General features: G+C 46.2%; 1 protein-coding gene across 7 annotated transcripts in view; it reads left to right on the forward strand.

Annotated features, from left to right (window-relative positions):
* Positions 1-17,577, forward strand: part of MACF1 (microtubule actin crosslinking factor 1) — a 286,862-nt gene that overhangs the window by 248,551 nt on the left and 20,734 nt on the right. For all 7 annotated transcript variants that reach the window (XM_054998843.1, XM_054998846.1, XM_054998845.1 and 4 more), the window contains 18 exons: positions 929-1,160; positions 1,362-1,588; positions 2,476-2,598; positions 3,436-3,537; positions 4,039-4,140; positions 5,787-5,960; positions 8,284-8,439; positions 9,101-9,298; positions 9,916-10,044; positions 10,820-10,993; positions 12,338-12,493; positions 13,667-13,873; positions 14,105-14,224; positions 15,149-15,318; positions 15,858-16,017; positions 16,238-16,432; positions 17,127-17,255; positions 17,360-17,503. In XM_054998843.1, coding sequence (XP_054854818.1) covers positions 929-1,160; positions 1,362-1,588; positions 2,476-2,598; positions 3,436-3,537; positions 4,039-4,140; positions 5,787-5,960; positions 8,284-8,439; positions 9,101-9,298; positions 9,916-10,044; positions 10,820-10,993; positions 12,338-12,493; positions 13,667-13,873; positions 14,105-14,224; positions 15,149-15,318; positions 15,858-16,017; positions 16,238-16,432; positions 17,127-17,255; positions 17,360-17,503 — 2,898 coding nt within the window. The remainder of the gene's footprint in view (positions 1-928; positions 1,161-1,361; positions 1,589-2,475; positions 2,599-3,435; positions 3,538-4,038; positions 4,141-5,786; positions 5,961-8,283; positions 8,440-9,100; positions 9,299-9,915; positions 10,045-10,819; positions 10,994-12,337; positions 12,494-13,666; positions 13,874-14,104; positions 14,225-15,148; positions 15,319-15,857; positions 16,018-16,237; positions 16,433-17,126; positions 17,256-17,359; positions 17,504-17,577) is intronic.

Genomic DNA, 17,577 nt, shown 5'->3' on the forward strand with positions numbered 1-17,577 from the left:
CAGCCACTGTTGACTTTAAGGAGCAAGAGTCTGATTCGGTATGAGGCATATTCATGTGTCCGTGGCACGTGTAACCTCTTATTGCAAAGTCAGAAATTATTGCAAAATCAGAATTTTTTCAGACTAGTGTTCAAAACGAATGGAAAGCTCCGGCAGCTGTAAATGATGGGGGCTTGAGGCTAAATAAGGTCTCTCTGAGCGGTCTCAGGCAGGGATGGGCCTTTCCCAGCTCTACTCCTTGAGATCCATTAACTGGAGATGCCGCCAGGGATTGGGCCCAGGGCCTTCTGTGTGCAAAGCACATGTCATCGAGCCATGCCCATTGTTTTAACTGAAGCACGAATAAGAGAGTTTGGATCTCTCTCCCCAAACCACTCCCAGACACATGCTTCCCACTTATGTGGCCCGAAATACAGGATAAGGCCATATTTATTGTTGCAGTGGTAATTTATAATGGCTTGCTGAAGACAACTTGTGAGCATGTGAATGAATTTCCTGCATTGTGCTCTTAGCTGTGACTTTGCCTTAAAGCAGTTACCCTCCTCTCTAATACGGCAGAACCGCTTACCCTTTTACTCTTGAGCAGTAGTTCTGGGCGTGGAGCAGGGGTCACTGGGGGTGCTGGGGTAGAGGTAGTTGTGAGTTTCCCGCACTGCGCAGGGGATTGGACTTGATGGCCCTGGAGGTCCCTTCCAGCCCCATGATTCTGTGATTCTCAAGATAATGTTTTTGAAAAGAAAGAGAGCGTCTCTTTGGAGTGATTGTTCAGAAATGAACAATCGAGGTTCTGGATCTCTGTGTCAATTAAAGGGGAATTTTTGATGCTGTGCTGGTTTTAAAACCCTTCTTGCACTGTATCCCCCTCGGTTATGTATTATAATGGATCGCCTCTGCTGTATCCTCACTAACGATCCAGCCTTCTCTTTAGTTCCATGACAAGATTGAGCCAATGCTGGAGACACTGGAGAACCTGTCTTCCCGCCTGCGCATGCCTCCGCTGATCCCAGCGGAGGTGGAAAAGATCCGGGAGTGCATCAGCGATAATAAAAATGCCACGATGGAGCTGGAGAAGCTGCAGCCATCCTTCGAAGCCCTGAAACGCCGTGGGGAGGAATTGATTGGGCGATCCCAAGGAGCTGACAAGGATCTGGCAGCAAAAGGTAAGGGGGCTGGAGCCCGGGCACACGTGGAGCTCTCATGCCTGTGTGTGTTCCTTCTGTATGCTGTGCTGATTCAGCCGATTTCTGTATGTGCTCTCTGGCATCGGAAGTCTCTTCTATTTTGAACAGTTCTTTCCTGATTGAGAGGGAGCCCCATTTTTCAGTTTCATGACTTCCTTGTCCTCCCTCCCTCCCTTTTAGAAATCCAGGATAAGTTGGATCAGATGGTGTTTTTCTGGGAAGACATCAAAGCTCGGGCCGAAGAACGTGAAATCAAATTCCTGGACGTCCTAGAACTAGCAGAGAAGTTCTGGTATGACATGGCTGCCCTCCTGACCACCATCCGAGACACCCAGGACATTGTCCATGACCTGGAGAATCCTGGAATTGACCCATCCATCATCAAGCAGCAGGTGGAAGCCGCGGAGGTAAGGAGGGCAAGCAAGACACCACTGCTGCAAGAGAAAGGGCTCTGCACGGCCCGTTGTGAACTTTCAGAAGGCAGGAATGGAAGAACAAAACGAAGGTGCAATGGGAAATTTTTATTTAGTTTATAATTGTAGGTCCCTGTGTGCTTTATTATCATATCACAGTGGGAATATGCAGAGAGAGAGAGTTATATCACACATCCCTTGATGAAGCAGCATGCAAAATGCATAGGGATCTACAGTTATAAATACAGTTATATATTTCCCGCAACACCTTTGTGGTTTTTTTTCTTCTCCTCCTTGACTCTGTATTACCGTGCCCTCCTTTCTTCTAACTTTCAGAACACCACAGGGTCTGCAGTGATTTCTCACATTACATGACTTCACAAAGGACTGCAGAAATACAACGGGAAAAGATCATTCAGCAAAGGGCATCTCTTAGAACAGGGATTCCTTTCAAGTCTTGTTCATACAGTTTCCATATTCCAATTCCATCTTAGACTGCATGATAAAGGGCAGGCTTGTGTCTTCTTGCTTATAGCAAGCTTACTTATGTTCTCGGTGTTGGAGAGCATCATCCAACATAATAGATAAGCTCAGAGTGTTCAAATAACAATAGTTGGCTAAGTTTCCACACCCACTGTCTTCTTCAGTAGCCCTGTGAAATCTCTGTTCAGTTAATTTCAGTCATTCTCTTGCTGGTGGTTATAGCAGAACAAGGAGTGCCTGAGCTTGCGGCCTGTTTCTTCGTTAGAAATTAACGCAGCAGAGAAACATGGTTGCTCGTAACTGTGGGCCTGGGATCATTCTGACAGTCCAGCCGCCATTCAGGAGTAGAGTTTTACTATTCAACTCATCATCTCCGGCTGCTCTTATCCTCCCTGTAGACAATCAAGGAGGAAACAGACGGTTTGCATGAAGAACTGGAGTTCATCCGGATCCTGGGGACCGATCTGATTTTTGCCTGTGGCGAGACGGAAAAACCAGAAGTGAAGAAAAGTATTGATGAGGTGAGCAGAAGTATCTTCTCTGATTTCAGCCAAACCCAAAGTGATTCCTCAGCCAGACACATTCTCCTGTGGGGCGGTGCACTCTTGCAGCATTTTGTTTGCTGTGGACCGGGACTCACGCAGAGCCAGCCCTGCATGCCCCGGATCTGCTTTGTGCGTGTTGCTATTCAAATGAGGTGCTGTGTGAGTGCACCAGTCCCTGGGTGGATGCCTTTGCTCCAGACAGGTGTCTTGTTTGGATCAGGAGAGCAGGAAGCAAGGCCTAAAAGAAAGCATGCATCCCCTGCCCGTGCTTAGCAAGCACTTCATCCCACCTGCCATACAGAAGCCCTGACCTGCATGGCCCAGGCTAACCCCATCTTGTCAATTCTCAGAAGCAATGCAGGGTCAGCCTTCGTTAGTACCTGGATGGGAAACCCCCAGGACGTTCAGGGCCGCTCCATAGAGGCAGGCAACGGCAAATGCATTCTGTTCCTCTCTTGCTTTGAAAATCTCTTGAGGGGTCATTGTAAGTCAGTTGCAACTTAACACACACACACACTGTACAGATGGGTAGAAGATCAGAGCAGGCAGGGCAACCCCCCTCCCAAAAAAACCTTTAACAGAAGAGTGCTGGAGGACCCTTGGAAAGCAAGATGCGTCCTCAGGGACACCCTGAGGGGCTTTCCCAGGTAAATATTTCATGTCACCGTGCTGAGAAAGCAACTTGCCCAGGGGAATTGCACCTGGTGAGCTTTGTGGCAGAGGAGAGATGGGCCCTCCGTTCTTCCTTGTCCTCTGGCTCAGGCTGGCCAGCTGCCCCAGAGCCACTGAATCCCTCCTTGCTCCCCATTGCAGATGAATGGTGCTTGGGAAAACCTGAACAAAACCTGGAAGGAGAGGCTGGAGAGGCTTGAGGAGGCCATGCAGTCGGCAGTGCAGTATCAGGATACTTTGCAGGTAACAAAGGGTGGCTGGGGAGGAGGGGAAGGGAGGGGAGTGCATGCAAAGGCAAGGCCAATAAAAGCAGTAAGTGGTTTCTGTTGCAAGTAAGGCCACCATTGTTGCATCAGGTGCTAGAGAAGCACTAGTAAAGCTGAGTTAGTCAGACCGGTAGAGAACTATTACGTGCTGCTACGTTAGCTAAATGGAACCTACATGTGCAGAGGCAGTTTGCTTCCAAGTACCAAATACTGAGCAAAAGCAGCAGAGTGTGATCCTCCCTTGTGTTGTCCGCCTTGCTGGAGCAGACACGGGCCTTTTTTGGTTGGACCTAATAGAGTTGTTTCCCCCCAAGCTCTAGTGAGCTTAGGTCAGCGGTGTAGCCTGAAAACACCCTTGCAAGGTAGGTTAAGTCAAGAAAAAAAATGCTCCCCAAACTCTATTGACTAGCTCCATGTGTAATGCAACTTTGCCAAGGCTGGCCAGTTTCCCTCCATTTGTAGCTATGTTCATTTTCAGGCTATGTTTGACTGGCTGGACAACACGGTGATTAAACTCTGCAACATGCCACCCGTGGGCACCGACCTCAACACTGTCAAAGAACAGCTGAATGAGATGAAGGTATGTATCAGACCTGACGGAGGCATAGTTGCCCATTTGTCTAGGGGCCTGGGGATGCCGTTGATGCTGCGGGTGGTTGATGTCTAGCACCTTGAAGTTTCCCACTTACTGAGTAAAGTAGCAGCAAGCCCAATTCCAGGAAATTACATGTCCAATGTATGAATATATATATATATATATATATATATATATATATATAGATAGATAGATAGATAGATAGATAGATAGATAGATAGATAGATAGATAGATAGATAGATAGATAGATAGATAAAAAAGATACGAGTAGCTCTGTTAAAGTTATAGTTAGAGAAAATGATTTTAAATTGCTTTACATTTGGTATTATATTTATTTATTTAAATTATTTCTAGTCCACTGTTCTCACTAAGACTCAAGACAGACCAGAAATCCAATACGGAGTTGAAAAAATAAGCAATTCTAAGACTGATACATTGAACAACATTAAATAACCTAGAACTACCCAGTAGGATCATACCTAAAGCAAAACTGACTAGAGTTTGTAAGACATTCCAAACAAATAGTTATCGCTGCTGGCATTGTTTACAAGAGAAGGGTTCATTCCTCCACATATGGTAGAGTTGTTCTGTAGTGGAAGTCCTTTCGGCAAAAGGTCTATCATATCTTGAGTGTGATTATGGAATGCTAGCAACTGAATGCTAGCTCTGTTTGGTCCAATGGAGAAAAAGTTGGGTGGGGAGGGGGGGAAGCCTGAGTATGTACTTAGAAAGATGATAGCAGTGGCAAGGTTACTCTTAGCAAACAGTAAACTCTAACTAAGATACCAAATACAAAAATGTGGCTAAGAAAATTTTGGTATAGCATGATTATGGATAAAATTTCAGTTTGCAGACAGTTGAGATAAAGCATGTTACGAGGATTTATTGTGCAAAGATGGAGGCTGTTCATAAACTACTGGAATGTAGTATAGCCAGAGGAAGAGGTTAAAATGGTGATGGCCGTTTCCACACTACTCAACTTCATCCGGAACGCTGCGGGACGTCGCGAAAAGAACGCAGAAGATAGCATCTTCTTGCGTGAGTTTTGTGCGATGTCGTGCAAAACTCGCACGAGAAGATGCTATCTTCCACGGTTTTTTCGCAACGTTCCGCAGCGTTCCGGATGAAGGTGAGTAGTGTGGAAACGGCCATTGTCTTATATGTAAACTTTATGCCTTTTTGATACTTTTAAAAGTTAGTGTTAAGATATAAATAGCATTAAAGCAATTTTTATAATATTAGTTAGCCTTTAGATAGAAGATTACATAAATTATGGTTAGATTATAAACATTTTTTGATCCAAGGACTGTTGTTTAAATTTTTTCTTGCATTGATAGATATTTTTGGAGCCTGAATAGTTAGGAGGAGGGGAAACAAACATGCATTTCTCCATTCTTTCCTGTCAAATTATGGAGAGTGGCTGTTTGATATTTAACAGCTTAGTGAGTGGGGGATTTAGTCATTTTTATTCAGCGTGCCTCACTGTACTGTGAATTGGACTGCCTTTTCTCTTCTTTATTTATGTCTCCTTTACCTCATTGAACTTTTGAGAAGTATAAGAGAATTTGTATTGTATTATTTACAATAACAATAATTCTTTAAAAATTCCTGACTTTCTCCCCTTTTGCAGGAATTTAAAATGGAAGTTTACCAGCAGCAAATTGAGATGGAGAAACTGAATCATCAGGGGGAGCTGATGCTTAAAAAAGCTACCGATGAGACTGATCGAGACATCATCCGGGAACCGCTGACAGAACTAAAGCATCTTTGGGAGAACCTGGGTGACAAAATAGCCCACAGGCAGGTACGACAATCTCCCTGAGCCTGCGGAGGGGTGGGTGGCCTAAGAATCCAGCAGCCCTGGAGTGCTGGAAAGGTGCGGGATATAAAAGTTTAAAATAAATGAATGAGTGTTTCAAAGTTCGAAATACACGCCTGTCAGTGGAGACGAATCTTGGAATTGCTCTTGTAGGTGGGCGGATAGTATGATCCAGGTAGGAGCAGTGTCAGCTGCTCCACTGGCTGAGTTGAGGGTGTTCGGGCTCCAGTTGGGGCCTTCTCAGCGGGAGAGCTTCTAGTTTCCAACCTACTAGAGGAGAGCAGTGGAGGCCATGGAAAGAGCAGCCACTGAGGATCCTTGGTTGATTGCATGCAGAGCCAAGCAAAAGAGTCAGAGAAAGCTAGAGTGTCCATTCAGCAGAATTTTCTCACTGTTCACTACCCGCCCCCACCACACATATTGGACTTTCTGAGATCTCCCTCTGCCCCCAATATCACAAGACAAGGTGCTCTGGGGAAAAAAGATCCAGAGGAGATAGCCGTGTTAGTCTGTAGTAGCAAAATCAAAAAGAGTCCAGTAGCACCTTTAAGACTAACCAATTTTAATGTAGCATAAGCTTTCGAGAATCACAGTTCTCTTCGTCAGATGCATCTGACGAAGAGAACTGTGATTCTCGAAAGCTTATGCTACAATAAAATTGGTTAGTCTTAAAGGTGCTACTGGACTCTTTTTGATTTTGGGGGGAAAAGGAGAGGGAATAAACTCCAGTGGCCGTTCATCCAGATGCTCAGAGAGAGAGAGCTTCTGACTAATGAAGTAATATTTTCCATCTATAGCAATTCTAAACTACTCATCTTCTAAACAAGAATCACAAAACACGGGTTATAACCGGATGGACTAATGTGCACTATTAACTGAGGGGGTATATGGAACTGGCCACCAGCCTACTAATCTAACCTAATGGAAATGAATTGTGAAATTGGATACTTAAGCCCTTAGCTGTCTCTATTAAAGCCAGTTTGGAACCTGTTGGTTAGTTTGTTTAATTTAATGTAATGAACCATGACCCGTGCAGAATTTCAAAATATTCAAATGAATGATGGTTTAAGGAGAAATTGATGACTAACTTTAAAAAGCCATGGCATTTATCCAAGTTTAAATGATTCAATTAATTTATGTGATGAATTAATTTTCCTATGATTAACAGCAAATCCTATCTAATCCAATATTGATTCAGGTGAATAGTACTATTTAAAAAAAAGTAAGCTATATTGGTATTTATATTAGGGAAGTCCTGAATAAGCTGGATCTGGAGAACTATGTTCCCATAGTAAAGGGAATTAATATATTTTTAAATTAATTAATAAAATAAAAAATCATTTTTATTGTATGTAGTGTTCTAAATTTTATTGTAATGTTTTATCTGCTTTTTATGTGTTTTTATGCAAATTAAAATGTTGTGCTCCACCCTGAGCCCACTCGGCGGGGAGGGCAGACTAAAAATCTAATTTGACAACAACAACAACAACAATAATAATAGATTTAGAACTGTGGGGGAAAATTAAAATCAGCTCGCCTAGATTTTATTTCTCGTTCAGTTGTATCCATCTTTAGGTTTTCAAGGCTGTCCTTAGCAGGCTACCAGAAATTACAAAATGAATGTTACTAAATCAATTACTAAGAATTAGTAAATAAAACTGAGGGCAAATTATTTAATTCTCCTAAATTAGAAATGGAAGAGGGGAGCAATATGGAGGTAGCCACTCCAGACCTCAAGTTGGCATATTAAGTGGATAAAAAATGACCTGGTAGATTCATCAGCTCCTCTCAAACTGTGGGGTAGTGTTATATCATAATCTAAATAATATGTATGTGTTTGTGTACTGGACGTGTTCTGAAATTAACTCAGCTTTTTAACATACCTGGTGATGGTCAAAAAGTGTGGTGTCCTGGATCAGAGCCCTAAATACAATTGATATAACAAGAACACACAAACTTTCTCAGGCTTAAGCAGAAGTAATAGATTAGTTGTAGTGAGCTGGTTAGATACGGCTCACGTGCTCTTTGCTGAGTTATGGAAATCACATTGGATTAAAGGTATACTACAAAATTTTACAGGTTGCTGGAACTTATCTAATATGGCGTGTACAAATTCATTGAAGGGAACACGACCTGTCTGTTTTCTGAGACTTGGATGCAAAAGATAAATGATTGGAATATTCTGTATGAGCAAAGTGTCCCAGGCATGCAGTTAACATTTTGCAAATTATAAAGCACCCTTTGTGCTGCAGCTGATAACCAAAAGATCAAGAAAAATTGCCCGTCTTACTTTATCTTCCCCAAACAGCACAAGCTGGAAGGTGCATTGTTGGCCCTTGGCCAGTTTCAGCATGCATTAGCCGAACTGGTGGCGTGGCTGACGCACACAGAAGAGCTGCTGGATGCCCAGAGGCCCATCAATGGCGACCCGAAGGTCATTGAGGTGGAGCTGGCAAAGCACCATGTAAGTGCAATTCCCTTTTGTGCTTTTGCTCAGTGGTAGGACACTGGCTCTGTTTGTGCAAGTTCCTAGATTCGGTCCCTGACAATCCTCACTGCAAGTGGTCCTCAGCAAGAGGCTTCTACAGAAAGATCTTGGAAAGCTGCTGCCAGGCGTGGCAGGCAACACGGGCTGAATAGAAGCCCCTGGGGCCCACGGGGTCCCTTGAGAGCTTAAAGCTCCTTCACTTTAGGTACCACTTAGCTGCTATCACATTACAGCCATGCTGCATCTTGCTTGAAGGAGAGCAGGAGATGCTTTGAGAACGGCATCTTTGGTTGTCCAACAGATAACCCTGATAGGTGTCTGCTTGGTTTAGTGAGTCGGCTGGCACCCTTTACTGGGACACCTGTGGTAAGGGAGCAAGAACAACTGTTCCCCACTAAAGGCAGTATTTATGGTCAAGTCCAGAGAGCGTCTTCACTTGTCCGTGGTCCTGAGTTTGTGCTAGAGCTGTAGAGCGCATGAAGTAGCCGGGACGGTCTCTTGAAAAAGAAGACTCATTGGAGACCTGCAGTGTCAACTTGTGGGGGTTGGAGGTTTATCCATTCTCCTTCAAAAATGGAAACATACGCTGCTTTAAAGTGTATCTTGTCTTCTCTTCTGCATCTGCTGCTATACTAAGGTGCTGAAAAACGACGTGTTGGCCCACCAAGCCACAGTGGAAACGGTAAACAAAGCAGGAAATGAGCTCCTGGAATCCAGTGCGGGAGATGACGCCAGCAGCCTCCGGAACCGGCTGGAGATGATGAATGCATGTTGGGAGTCAGTGCTGCAAAAAACAGAAGAGCGAGAACAGCAGTTGCAGATGACCCTTCAGCAGGTGGGCTGCTGTGCTCTGGCGCAAAGCCTTCGTAGTTTATCTGAGTTGACGTGCTGTTAGAACTGGAGTTCTTCCTTGCATACTTTAATTGTAAATGTCAACGAGCTGCCCCCTATGTGCACAGAGACTTGGCCACTGTCCAGTAATCTGGAACTTTTTTCCTGTGGAGGGGCTTTTGGTGGCCAGAGCTAAGGTAGAGAAAGCCTGTTGGGAAGAAGCCAGGGTGATATTTTAACTTGGTGATGTTTTATATTGCTTCTTCAAATGTATAGCAAAGTTTGGGTTCAGTCACACCTTAAAGACAAGCAAGATTTCCAGGGTATAACCTTTTTGGAATCAAAACTCTTGTAAAGATATCTGGAAAAGGGAGCTTTATGTCTTGAAAGCTTCTACCCTGGAAATGTTGTGGGTCTCAAAGGGCTCAAATCTTACTGGGCTCAAATCTTACTAGTCTACTGCAGATCTGCATGTCTACCCACCTGAAACCTTCTTCAAAATATTTTTCTCTTCCTTCCCTTTTAAAATCCTGCCCCTTGCCCTGAAGCTTCCGGGAATTGGTGAGATGCAGATATTCAAATCCAAAAATGGTCCATGATGCACTTTGTGTTCTTTTACAGGCCCAGGGTTTCCATGGTGAAATTGAAGACTTCCTCCTATGGCTCACAAGGATGGAGAGTCAGCTGTCAGCCTCCAAACCAACAGGTGGGCTGCCGGAAACTGCCCGGGAACAACTGAGTGCCCATATGGTGAGTTGGAATTGCTATGGCACCTGAGTTTGCCTCCCACTAATTCTGCATGAAAGATATTTATACAGAAAGGTGGAACCAAAAACTGTAAGAAGTGGGAAGCATGAAGAGATGGAAATGAGAATGTAAGCCAATGTGCAAGGTTGCAGCCGATGAAGGATATTTGTGACTCAAGTGTGGCCTCACAGTGGACCAGCTATTGGCTAGCAAGAGAATTGCTGGGCTACTTGGCATGTGAGGACTTGTATTTGTGCCTACAACTGGGGGCAAAGAGTAGCTTTATAACAGGCCTGTTGGCTGCAGGTAGATGTTGCCTGCCAGGCATGGAAATGGAGACTTCACATGGGTGTTGTGGGGAGGATCTTGGCATTGTGGTGCACACAGGGATGTTGGGGAAAATAGCCATGGTGTCCTGGAAGGTGCTAGTCAGATATTAAAGTGCAGGACATCCTAGGTAGCCTTTTCAGAAAATCCTCAGATTTGCATACTTTCCCCTCCTTCCTGTCATGCATAGAAAAAAAGTAAGCCAAGAATAAGGCAAGCAAAACAAATTGTTATAAACAATAAGACAAAAATGTAAAAACATCATTACTATGTAAAGTGTGGACATGCTGGGAAGTTGCAATTGACCAAACATCCCTGGTACGATCAAACATGGCAGGAAAAAGTCAGCCATACAGGCAGTTTCCCCCTATTTCCTATGCATGTTTATGTCAATGATGTGTCCTTAGAAGCAGCCCTTGTGTGATGTGCTTCCAATGCTTCTTTGCTGTAGGAGCTCTATGCCCAGTTTAAAGCCAATGAAGAGGTCTACAGCCAGCTGTTGGCGAAGGGGCGGCTGATGCTTCTGAGTCGGGATGACTCTGGATCCGGATCAAAGACAGAGCAGAGCGTGGCCCTCCTGGAACAGAAGTGGGGCCTCATCAGTACCAAGATGGAAGAGAGAAAGGTAGCACACAAAGTGGATTGTGGGGTTAGGGCTGTACCACAAAATTACTGTGCTTAACAGTGGTGGGGGTAAATCATCATCCTGAAGAAGAACAACCCCCTCCGGGTCCTTCTGTGTTGAGTCAGACCCTTGGTCCATCTAGCTCAGAATTGCCTCCTTTCCAGGGGCCTCAGACAGAGAGAGGTGTTTTGCCCCCCAAACACCTGCAAACTGGAGGTGCTAGGGGCTGATCTGGGGATTTTCTGCATTCAAAGCTGGGGCTGTCATTGAGCCACAGTCCTGGACCTGGTGTAGTTTCTGGCCCATATCAAAGAATCATAGAGCAGTATCATAGAGCAGTAAGGGACCCCACGGATCATCTCAGCATCCCCCTGCGCAATGCAGGAAATTCACAGCTCACCCCTCCCCACCCCACTCAATGCCAGAGGAATGCAAAAAAACCTCCAGGATCCCCCGCCAACCTGGCCTGGTGGCAGTTTCCTTCCTGACCCCAAAGAAGGGAGGATTGTCTGAGCCTGCAGAGCCCCACAAGCAAAGTGGAGCTCCCCCCTACCCAGCTTCACACAGGAGGTGTTAGATCTTGGGTGGTGATGTGTTAAAACCAAGAAGTGGAAAAGACATTTCAGTAAGAGTCTGAGTTAGAAGAGTGAGAATTCTAGCTACAGTCAATATGCAGTGCTTAATTACAGGGTTGGGGCAGAGTAGAGTTTTGGAAGCCAAGAGGAAACAAACCCATTCCAGCCCCTACCAAATTTCCCAATCTGGAGCATGAGGCGTTTCCCCATTTACTGAGAGGCTGCCAAGCAGAAAGCTAAGCGTTGTGGTCAGGACATTCTATTGCACCACCGCTTTTTATCCCGGCGAGGGGCCATGGCTCTGCGGTGGAGCATCTGCTTAGCATGCAGAAGGTTCAGTCCCTGGCATCTCTAGGTAAAAGGATCATCAGAAAGACCTCTGCCTGAGACCCTGCTGAGCTGCTGCCATTCAGAGCAGACAAGACCTTCCTTGAGGGACCAAGGGGCTGTGCTTGGTATAAGGCAGCTTCATGTGTGCATATGCCCAGTTTCTAGTTTGTATGGTGTGCCACCCATACCTCCTGTGGGACAAGCTTTCATTCAGCGACTTCTTCTGGACTGCACCCAGGTTGTCTGAACAGAGACGTTTTGCTCAGTGAACCAATTCTCAAAGTGCAGAGGAGTTCCCCTTTTGGGAAAAAAGCCACCTCTCAGTAAGCATGCTGATTGAATGGAGGAGGCTTCCTTCAGAAAGACAGCCGGTGCGACAATTTTTGGGAACCCGGGTTCCTATTCTGCTCTTTCTCACTTTGTTTCCTTTTCTTCTCAGTCCAAGCTAGAAGAGGCACTCAACTTGGCCACAGAGTTCCAGAACTCCCTCCAGGACTTCATCAACTGGCTGACTCTTGCCGAGCAGAGCTTGAATGTGGCTCCTTCGCCCAGCCTTATCCTCAGCACTGTGCTCTCACAGATAGAGGATCACAAGGTAATGGCAGCCAGGATGCTGTCTGAGTGGCATTTAGCTGAAATACTAGAAATAGCTGAGACTTTTGTGAGTGTTCATTTTTTTGATTCTACAATCCTGCCATTTTCTTTCGAGGAATATGGACTAGCAGTTTGTTTCTAAGATTAGTTGCATGGTGTATTTTATGTCTTTTGATTACCCACGGGGAGCTGCTGTAGCATAGTGGCTAAGTGGTTGGGCTGCGAATCTGCCATGTGCTGGTTCGACTCCTGTGACTGCCATGAGCTCTGCAGGTGGCCTTGGATAAGGCCCTCCTCTCAGCCTCAGCCTCCCAGCTGTATTGTGGGGATAATAATAACACTGACTTTGTTCACTGCTCTAAGTGGGGCACTAATCTGTCTAAAAAAGTGGTACATAAGCATAGGTAAAGGTCAAGCACTAAGTCATTATTGACCCATGTGGGGACGTCGCATCACGACATTTTCTTGGCAGACTTTTGTTACGGGGTGGTTTGCCATTGCCTTCCCCAGTCATCTACACTTTACCCCCAGGAAACTGGGTACTCATTTTACCAACCTTGGAAGGATGGAAGGCTGAGTCAACCTTGCGCCAGCTACCTGAACCCGGCTTCCACCAGGGTCGAACTCAGGTCATAAGCAGAGCTTGGGCTGCAGTACTGCAGCTTACCTCTCTGCACCACGGGGCATAGTTATTATTATCCGCCAGCCTTGATTTTGGGATGTAGCCACTTCTGCAGACACTTTAATCTGCGAAGTCTTTCTACCCCATTCATGGTGTGTTTTGTCTTTGCAAAGCCACAGGAGCTTTATATTATCCCCTTTCTTCACCTTTAGCTGGCTGAGTTGCCAATGAGGTAGCATTTGAACTTCCAAATCTCTCAGCTCTGTCCACTATTGTGGACATTGTGTAGTACATTTTATCTCACCTTTTCTCCAAGGAGCTGAGGGTAGTGTATGGTATTCTCCCCTCCATTTTATACCCACAACAGTCCTGTGAGGTAGGTTAAGCTGAGAGGCAGTGACTGACCCAGGTTACCCAGCGAGCTTCCTAGCAAGTGAAGGACTATAGTTGAGCTTTTCTTCACAACAATATTTCACTCTAAATGAATTTGCTACTTTGTGTTGTGTGTCACCTGAGGAACTTCTGGGAGATTGTCTCCATTGTCTTTCCCAGGTCTTTGCGAACGAAGTGAATGCGCACCGGGACCAGATTATCGGTTTGGATCAAACTGGGAACCAGCTGAAATTCCTGAGTCAGAAACAGGACGTGGTCTTGATCAAGAATCTCCTAGTCAGTGTCCAGTCACGCTGGGAGAAGGTCGTCCAGCGTTCAGTCGAAAGGGGACGGGCTCTGGATGATGCACGGAAGCGGGCAAAACAGGTGAGGAACTCAGCTGGTGGGACAAGGAGACCCTGTTGCTCGCTTTTGCTCCCACTGGACGTTGCTTGAGTATCGACAGCTTGCCAGGTACAGGTGATGCCCTTTCTGCTTGGCAGAATTGCAATGCAAAGGATAGGGCAGAGATTAGACGCAGTTTTAACACGCGATGAATTTTGAAAAACTGCATAAGAGCTTCTCAGACACTTTTGGTACCTTTTGAACTCATTGCAGTTCCATGAAGCTTGGAAGAAGCTGGTTGACTGGTTGGAAGATGCAGAAAATCATCTGGACTCTGAGCTGGAAATTTCCAATGATCCTGACAAAATCAAGTTGCAGCTGTCTAAGCACAAGGTTAGAATCCAGCTTCTTGGGAGCAGAAAGACAGCAGTTCTTCGCAGACCATTTCCCATGAGACTTCCTGGCATGTAGATATGATTGCTGGGATTTTGCAAAGAAAGGTCGATGTTGGCTTGATCTTCCCAGTCAGTCAAGAGCCCATATCCCCTAACTCTCAGCAGCCATGCTTTGACTGAAAAGAACCAGAGTACATGCCAGTGCTTTGTAAGTGTTGCACATCTTGCTGACTCAGGGATTCTAGGGCAGAACAAAGTAGGCGGCAAGACTGAAAAAGCATCTACCCACCCTACTGGGGAGTTCAGAAAACTGCATCTCCCATGTTTGCACTCCTGCACAGAAAAGCAAACCTGCCCCGTAGATATCCTAAAACAGCAGAAATTCTCCAGTATGGCCAAGGAGTTCTGAATGCATTTTCCTCCAAACCGCAGCTCAGAAAAATCTTAACATCTAGATGAGTTATCTTGACTTTAGAAGTACAGTTCATGGAAATGGTTAGCTCTGACCTCCCAACTATCCCAAGTATCAAATGTGAATGTTGTGACACGCCTCCTGTCTTGCACAGGGACAGGAGTCACCCCCAGATCCCTTCCCAGTGGTTGGCCAAGGTGTCTAGCAGAGAGATCCTTCCAGGTCTTTTTGCCTGTGTGTGTTGCAAAACTGGAGACATCTGAGATTGAGCCAGGAGCCTCAAAATGCTTATCTTAAACACAAGGGGGCACTTTTTCCTGGTCAGACATGCAGGCTGCTGTTGTAAGGAAACAGCTGAGATGTCCTTGAGCGGCAGCCTCTTCCAGACTAAAATTTAATGGAGTATGGGGGACGTTTCTCTGTGTCTGGAGTTACTGGTTTCATCTCCAGCGTTAAATATATTCTGTATTTTTTATTTCTTTTTTCCCCCTCACCGGCAAAAATGGTCAGGAGTTCCAAAAAACACTAGGTAGCAAACAGCCTGTTTATGACACCACCATTCGAACAGGAAGAGCACTGAAAGAGAAAGCTCAGTTTCCAGATGACACCCAAAGCCTGGATCATCTTCTTGGGGAGGTCCGAGACAAATGGGACACAGTGTGCGGCAAATCTGTGGAAAGGTGAGCCGCCTGCTAGGACGTCATCCTGGGTAGGCTCTTGTAACAAAGCTGGGTGCTGGGGGTGCGAAAGCCAGAAGTGATGCAAAGCGATCTGGTCACTCTGTTTGTGGGGTGTATGTATCAGTAGCAAGGGGGCAGCTAGATTACTTGGGGCCCAGGGAGGATTTGGGGCCCTAAAGTCAATACGATCAATGGCTGGTGCCAACAGACAATATAACAGGGTATTGATTGCAGAAATGTGAAAAACAAGCGTAGATCAAATAAAGACAGGAAACATCGTAGAAACAAAGCGCAAGTTATTTGATGCTAATATGTTAAATGACACAGGAACTCCCAGCAGCAGCATATCTACACTAATGGACAGTACCCAGTAGTTTGCAGTCCCTGTCTCTATACGAAGACATCTGTCTGATCCAGTTATTATGGCACAGTCCTATTACCTGAGTAAAAATCCCTCCTGAATACATCAGTTTTGCATAGTTTGCAAAAAGCCAAGGGAGTGGGAGCTTTCCTGACCTATGGAATCTTCCTTTTTACAGGCAACACAAACTGGAAGAGGCATTGCTTTTCTCTGGCCAGTTCATGGATGCATTGCAAGCATTGGTCGATTGGCTGTACAAGGTAGAGCCACAGCTGGCTGAAGACCAGCCAGTGCACGGAGACCTGGATCTGGTCATGAACCTAATGGATGCCCACAAGGTAAATGGTTGGGATGCAGAACCTGCAGTGCTGTGGGTCATTTAGCCTAGGTGCCTTTTGCTGTTGTGTCCAGTGTGGCTTTCCGGTCAATGTGCTTGGGCTGTAGCCTGCATTGATGTGCCAAAGCCCTGAACTTGGGAGGTTCAGGTAGCCCCTGTAGAGACATTCACTGACGCTGCCTTCCCCACTCCTCCTGCCCCACCCCACCCCTTCCTGGTAGGTGTTCCAAAAGGAGCTCGGCAAGCGAACAGGCACTGTTCAGGTGCTCAAACGCTCTGGCCGGGAGCTGATCGAGAACAGCCGTGACGACACCACGTGGGTGAAAGTGCAGTTGCAGGAGCTGAGCAACCGCTGGGACACTGTCTGCAAAATGTCTGTCTTGAAGCAAACCCGGCTGGAGCAGGCCTTGAAGCAGGTGGGAAGAGAAAGCCCGTCAGCACTTGCATTGAATCTCTCTGGTCCTCGCTAGCCCCGTGGGAGGGAACCCAGTTTGCTGTTGCTGGATGCCTTTTCATGACCAGCATGTTGTGGTGCAGCTTTGTGTGGCCTGCTTGGATTTTGGCAGCTGCACTTGAATCAGTGGAGGCTCTGACCTGGGTGGCCCAGGCTAGCCCGATCTCATCAGATCTCAAAAGCTAAGCAGGGTCAGCCCTGGTTAATATTGGGATGGGAGACCATTGTGGAAGTCTGGAGGCGGGCCAATGCAAACCACCTCTGTTTGTCATTTGCCTTGAAACCCCTATGAGGTCTTCATAATCGGCTTTGACTTGTTGGAAAATTAGACCCACCGTTTTGTATGAGTCGCTCCATCAGGCAGGGCTGCTAATAGGCTTTTGTCTGGAGGCCCCTTTGGCCTAGGAGAGCAATGATAGCCAGATGGGGGTGCCTGTTTTCAGAGAGAATTCTGACTGCCTGATGTTGGAGAGTCAGTACCTAGATGGGTGGTGGCTGTTGTTACTGTATTGTGTGAGCCTCCCTGGGCCCCCTGCCTAGGCTGTTTCCAGAAAGGGAGAACATGGCATTGTCAGCCTGTTGGCTCTAGTGCTGTGAGGCTCTTCTGGGGCCCTTGCTGCCAGGGGAAGGACTCAGCTGATGCTGTTTCTTCCCAGGCTGAGGAGTTCCGGACTGCTGTTCACATGCTGCTGGAGTGGCTCTCCGAAGCCGAGCAGACCCTCCGCTTCCGGGGGGCTTTGCCTGATGATGCCGAAGCCCTGCAGTCCCTCATTGATGTGCACAAGGTGGGTCATTGTTAAGAGGGCAACCTGGGGGTGTTTGGTCCTGGTTTTAGCTTCTCGGGGTCACTGACTGCCGTGCATTGTATGTCCCTCTGTCTCCTGCTCAGGAGTTCATGAAGAAAGTTGAAGAGAAAAGGCTAGATGTGAACTCCTCCGTGGCAATGGGGGAGGTCATCTTGGCTGTGTGTCACCCAGACTGCGTCACCACCATCAAACACTGGATTACCATCATCCGTGCACGGTTTGAAGAGGTGAGTTATATGGGGGAGGGAACCTTTGTCATTCTCAGAGAGACTGAAATTTGTAAGGTTATTGGCAGAATAGA

The sequence above is a fragment of the Eublepharis macularius genome, chromosome 15 (genome assembly GCF_028583425.1).
Source record: "Eublepharis macularius isolate TG4126 chromosome 15, MPM_Emac_v1.0, whole genome shotgun sequence".
Classification (NCBI taxonomy): Eukaryota; Metazoa; Chordata; class Lepidosauria; order Squamata; family Eublepharidae; genus Eublepharis; species Eublepharis macularius.